This window comes from Capsicum annuum, chromosome 10, assembly GCF_002878395.1.
Source record: "Capsicum annuum cultivar UCD-10X-F1 chromosome 10, UCD10Xv1.1, whole genome shotgun sequence".
Taxonomy (NCBI): domain Eukaryota; kingdom Viridiplantae; phylum Streptophyta; class Magnoliopsida; order Solanales; family Solanaceae; genus Capsicum; species Capsicum annuum.
Window position 1 is genome coordinate 189649522 of NC_061120.1, and position 6191 is coordinate 189655712.

The 6191-nt window shown below is 35.3% G+C and overlaps 1 protein-coding gene across 1 annotated transcript; it reads right to left on the reverse strand.

The window, feature by feature from the left end:
• Window positions 1-643: 643 nt before the first annotated feature.
• Window positions 644-4096, reverse strand: LOC107852892 (probable LRR receptor-like serine/threonine-protein kinase At3g47570). The gene is made up of 2 exons (XM_016697930.2): window positions 1281-4096; window positions 644-1208 (listed from the first exon to the last, which is right to left on the reverse strand). The coding sequence occupies exons 1-2, from the start codon at window positions 4006-4008 to the stop codon at window positions 841-843; spliced, it is 3096 nt and encodes a 1031-aa protein (XP_016553416.2). The 5' UTR covers window positions 4009-4096; the 3' UTR covers window positions 644-840.
• Window positions 4097-6191: the final 2095 nt, after the last annotated feature.

A 6191-nucleotide genomic window follows, 5' to 3' on the forward strand; every position in this document is an offset into this window, starting at 1 on the left:
GGGTCATTGGTCTCCTTATATGGTCTTGGGCAATCCTCTCCTCATGAGCTAGCTTTTGAGATAGAGTTAGGCCCAAGGTCCATTTGTGAGATAGGTATTACATTTCTTGATTCTTTCCATGTCTCTGACAATCATATGTATACCATCTTGTCAGGAGTAAATATTTTGCAACAAGAATGCATAGCATGCTATTTGCTGTTTTATTCTATTTTTTTTCACCTGATATTAGTGAAGAATTCGTGTTTAATTTGTTAGTAATGACTTGAGTTTCTTTTTGTTTTCCAACCGGTGTTTGGTACCCTTATTGGGGCCTCGATTAATGTGAATTCGCGTGTGTAAACCCATTATTGTACTGGGAGGGCTTAGGAAAAAAAAATACAATGCTGACCAATTCAGCTAGATGGGTGTCAAGAATGATGGCGCGCCTAATAAATTAGTCTCTTTTTGATCCTCAAAAAGAGAGTAAAAAGTAGCTGAAGTGCTTCTCGTTGTCAAATTTCTCTTATGCTCATGGAAAATATGCATGTATTGAGGGCGCGAAATCTTCAATTATTCATGTAGCCATTTTCATTAGCTTTCTCATGTAAAATTGAAGTTGGGAACAGCCATAAAATGTAGAATATTTAATCCGTATTCAGCAAAGTTGATTATCAAATTGTACTGTTCTTGCCTGTTTGAATCAAAATAATTTAGATCTGCTTACAAACTTCGATCAAACAACATAACACGAAAAGGAGTAGGTAACCTGTTTGGTTAGCCACTACATTCTAATTATGTAACATTTTTTGGTTCAGGACAAGGCTTAATAAAGGAAATATGAAAAATAAACAGTTAATCATATTACCATCTCATTGAGAGGAAGGTCTCCTTGATTGCTTGAAGTTTGCCCAAAGTAGTGTCAATTGGCGCTCTATCTCTTGGTGATGATGCAGAACATGTAAGCCCGATTTCCAAAACCGAGAGTAAACATTCTTCCATTCTCCTTGCTTGATCTTGATTGATGTTCTGCTCTTCCTCTGCCAAGAGCAATAAAGGATCTACAATCTCCATGAAACGTTCAGGCAAAGCCGCTGAAACGTACTTGTGAATATTTAGGTTCTCGTTAAAAATAGCATCAGTTGGTCTTTTACAAATACACAACTCTAGCAACACTATTCCAAAGCTGTAAACATCTCCAAGTGTGGATGCTTGGCCTCCTGATCCATACTCTGTAAGATACTAAATTAGTTCTCTGTAGGAAGATACACGTATATAGAAAATGTAAGCTAGCGACATTGTACCTGGTGGGATGTAACCAATAGAACCTTTTAGTGCTGCAGAAATCTGTTGACTCCAGGAATTACTCGATGTGTCAAGGAGAAATGTTGCTAACCCGAAGTCACCAACATGTGCAGACATATCTTCATTGAGGAGTATGTTGCTTGGTTTTAGATCACAGTGAACAATTGGCGTTTGACAGTGGTTGTGGAGATAGTCAAGTGCAGAAGCAACATCTATGGCAATGTTTAATCTTTGGATAAAGGTCAGCTTCTTTGTTTGACGTTGTTGGTCATCGTTTTCTGGATGCAACCAATCGTGTAGGTTTCCATTAGTCATGAACTCAAAAATTAGGCACTTGAAGTCATTATCGTGGTGATCAATGCTCGAACAAGCAGTCTTGATTCGCAAAAGATTGCGATGCCTTATATTTCTCAAAGCTCTGCATTCATCTTGGAAGCTCCTCAAGGCCCCTCTTTGTTGTAGGTTCAGCACTTTCACTGCCATTATTTTATTCTCACTATGGAAATGGGCTTTGTATACTGAACCAAAACTTCCCGTGCCTACCAAGTTAGCCTCAGAGAAACCATCTGTTGCTCTAAGTATTTCTCGGTATGTAGTTCTTGGTATCTGTGCTAGGTTCCCATCAATCCAAGAGTGTGCCTTTCTTGAGTTTCTGAGCCTGTAATAAACGCCGTAGAAACACAGTACCAAAATTAAGAGCGCAACAGGAGCTGTAACAGCTATCCACACTCTTGAATCAAGGTGCTTTGGAGCTTTGGAGCATTCAGGCAAATGTAAATCAGGAACACCTCCACAAAGTCTACTGTTTCCTTTGATTGAAACTGCGCTTGTATTGGAAAATATCCCTTCTTTTGGAACCCTACCTTCAAGTTCATTGAACGAAAGATCCAGTTTTCTGAGATATGGAAGCATTCCTAGAAACTCTGGTATTTTCCCTGACAAGGTATTTTGTGAAAAATCTACCTCACCTAATCCTTTTAAATTTATAAAGGATTGAGGAATGATTCCTCGAAAAAGATTATTACTAATGTCTACACGCTCTAAGTGGAGGCAATTGCTGAGAGTGCTTGGAATTTCACCAGATAATTTGTTCTGTGATACATCCAATTCCTCGAGATTTATCAACTGACCAAGTTCGATTGGCAAGGGTCCAGTTAAAGAATTGCTTGCCAATGACAGAGATATTGAAAGAGACAATAGTCCTGCAACCTCTTTCGGTATGGATCCAGAAAGATTGTTCCTAGTAAGGTTTAATGTTGACAAGATCTTACACTTCCCGAACTCTGGAGGTATTCGTCCTTCTAGCCTATTTTCCTCCAGGTTTAGAGTAGTTAACCGTGTCAAGTTACCAATAGAGAATGGTATCTTCCCTGAAAATGCATTTCCATTCAAATAGAGATTTTCCATATATTCAAGTTTACCTATAGTTTCAGGAACGCTGCCATTGAGGTAGTTTCCATCCATTCCTAGTAGGGTCAAACTAAGAAGGTTGCCTACTCCAGCAGGAAGAGTACCATGCATCCTATTGTTACCCAGAGAGAATATCTCAAGTACTGTTGAAAGATTAGTGATCGAGTGAGGCAGTTCTCCCCTAAAGTTATTGGTGGCAAAACTCAGTACCATCAGATGTGTACAGTTGGTTAGGAAATCAAGAAATCTCAACCCCTCATAACTTCTCCTCCCTCCTAGTCTGTTCGCCTCGAAGTTGAGCCTAACCAAAAATTCCAACTTCCCAAAAGTAGTTGGCACATCCCCAGTAAGTTTATTTTGGGAAAAGTCAATCACGCGAAGGTTAGAAGCATTAGCCAAAGAAACAGGAATAGGTCCAGTGAAGCTATTGACAGCGCCAGCAAATACTTCAAGGTTTGGAAGAGTGAGCCCTAAATCTGCTGGAAGTTGCCCATGCATTAGATTTTGTGTAACAGAGAAATAGTATATGGTGGAGATATTGAGAATCGATGGAGGGATGGTACCAGATAATTCATTTGAGTTCACATGGAATACTAACAAATTAGTTAGACGTCCAAGATCCTCAGGTATTGGTCCTTGTAGACTATTACCCGAAAGGTCAAGGAACTCTAAAGATGAAAAGTTTCCTAACCAACGTGGGATGCCTCCTGTGAGTGAGTTTCTTTTCAGTTTTAACAAATACAGCTTTGAAAGTGAACTGAGTTCATCCACAATTTTCCCAACAATATCATTATAGTGTAGATGAAGTTCTCTAAGTTCCTTGCAGTTTGTTAAATTGGTAGGAATTTTTCCACCAAAAGAATTGTAACTAAGATTGATATGCTGCAGCTGCAACAGTAGGCCAAATTCTTGAGGAATTTCACCACGGAAACTATTGTTTCCAAGATTAATACCTGTAAGGTAACTGAGATTACCAATGGAAGGCGGTATGGTGCCAGCAAGTTGTCGTGAACTCAAAGCAAGTAACGTAACTCTACCATTGGAAGGACTACATGTTACACCAGTCCAGTTGCAGTAATGGAAAGAACGATTGTTCCAAGAAGCCATGACATGGAGTGGATCCTTTGTTATTCTGCTTTTGAAGTCCAGCAATGCTAGTTGATCAGTTGATTCCAAACCTGAGATTGCAATGGAAAAAACAATGACCAAATACTGGAAGCACAACAAAAGCCATATTGAATTGGAAGTTGGATACAACAGCCCCATATTGTCTTGAAATTTTTTTGTATAGAGAAGGTAGTTTCTTGCTTCTAACATTATAATGTAAGCTTTCCTTCTATAAGAATCTGTATGATTATACAAATATTTTTCAGGACTCTTCCAACTAACAAGTATAAATGCTAATAAATGTTAGTTGGCTTGTTACATATTGTTATACCAGCCAAGTTTTCGTGGACTGAACATATTGTTATTAGCTAATAAATGATTATAATTTTAGCACTGAACTAATGTTATCTATTCTGAAAAAAAAATTCACATGATAGCAGCTCTTTCATGTATGAGATCAATATTTCCCTTGTTTACTGAACATGACAGGAAAATCTCGTAACGTAGAAAAGATCCGAGCATAATTCCAGTGTAGCTAATGTTAAAAGAATTACCAGTTGCAGCTAAGGTTTATATTAAATAGGTAAATACACACTTCTATTGTATTTGTACATTTAAGCGAATTTCAAGGCTAATATACATTTGTATTTATATACAAAGTGAATTTCTAGGCTCATAGACAAATCTCTAATTTGTATTTGTATATTTAAACTAATTTCGGGGCTTATATACGTTTCCAGCCTAAATTATTTGTATAATTAAGCAAATTTTCAGCCTAAACTCTAATTTGTATTTGTATATTTAAGCGAATTTTGGAGTTTATACATATTTCCAGCCTAAAATATTTGAATATTTAACCGAATTTTCAGTCTATAATACTTGTATAATTAAGCGAAGTTTCATGTACGTTTAACGAAATAACGATCAGTAGAACTAGGCAATTGCCTTTTTTTCCAACACTAGGCAATTGCCTCTTGTTCTAAAATAATTGAGAGTTTAATATGCCGCGATACAAAGTATTGTACTCAACATAGGGGACATGGGACGAAGTAAAATACTCAATAGTCAATACTAATTGACCCTAACTATACAGGATAGAGACATAGTAATTAAGATTTGGAATTATTAAGTACATTAGGCGTTAGCAGAAAAGAAAATGAAAAAAGAATTAGAGTTTGTTTTTCCACGGAGATAAGAAGAAATTCCTTCTTATTTTTTCTCTTCCTTTTTTTTTTTCAAACATACTCATACATTCGGTCACATATTATACATTGGTCGAATGTATGATGTAACAATTAATTCTAAATTTAAGGTAATTGAAATAATTACTTATTTTAAAGTTCCTTAATTGAAGGCAATAATTGGGCAACTTTAACTCTTTTCTGGATAAAAGTAGTATCTTGATATTGAATTTCAAGACTTTTCTGAAAGTTTAATTTTTTTATTGTAATCTTGGATTCAAGATTTGAAAAGGAAAAAACAATAAATTTCTTCTACATACGTTTTTCAGTACTACTTAAATCAATGTGAATATCCCCATTTTGTTGCGTCATGCTGGAATTTGGGAATCAAAAATAAGTTATTAGTCATACAAAAGTAATGCAATAATTGTTTCGGAAGGTATTACTTTCTTGAAATTGGTTTCTACGATCACCATGAAATTGGATATCGATGAAGTATGAAAAAAAATAGAAGTTAAATATGTGGTTGAAAGAAATTCTTCTCCAATTGTCATAAAAAACAATAATAGAGTGAGGGTTTACGTTGAGTTGAAGAAACAATTTTGTGGATTGGTTAATTTTCTGCTTTGTATTTTTTGATATTTTAGATCTAGGAAATTATGTCAAATTCTTAAATTTTTGTGGGAAATAACTTGTACAGTATTTTTGTTGAGTTTCAAAGAAAGTGGGATGCCTAAGAAAATCTTAGACTCTTTCTCATTTGTCCACATTTATGTTTCTTTTGATGATTGGTGTATTCTTGCAGATTTGATTGAACTCCACTTGTTTATTATTTTGTGTTATTTCAGTTCTAGAAATGTTTAGTTAGATTTACTCTTTACCTATTTGCAGGCTCATGTAATTGGATAGATTTCAATAGATTCTGCTCTAAATATTGGAAGAAGATAGAATAATCTGTGGATTTTGGAATGAAACTGTACCATTCCAGTTAACTTCCGAATGTATAATATGTCGTTATACATTCAAATCATTGTATAATGAATACTGTGCTAATCCAATAAACATTCGAATGTATAATATTTGATTATACATTCATCTATGTGTTTAATGAAAACTGCTGCAATGACAGAAATTGCATTTTGTTCTGGTTTTATTATTTTTAACATGTTTGTTTAATCCATTGACTGAATTTAAAAAAATTTATGCAGCTAT

Bases quoted from the DNA above. Each gene is read 5' to 3' on its own strand.
- LOC107852892 (XM_016697930.2), bottom strand. From the start codon at position 4,008: ATGTTAGAAGCAAGAAACTACCTTCTCTATACAAAAAAATTTCAAGAC. The intron at 1,209-1,280 runs GTACAATGTCGC...AGTATCTTACAG, and splicing joins TATTGGTTACATCCCACCAG to AGTATGGATCAGGAGGCCAA.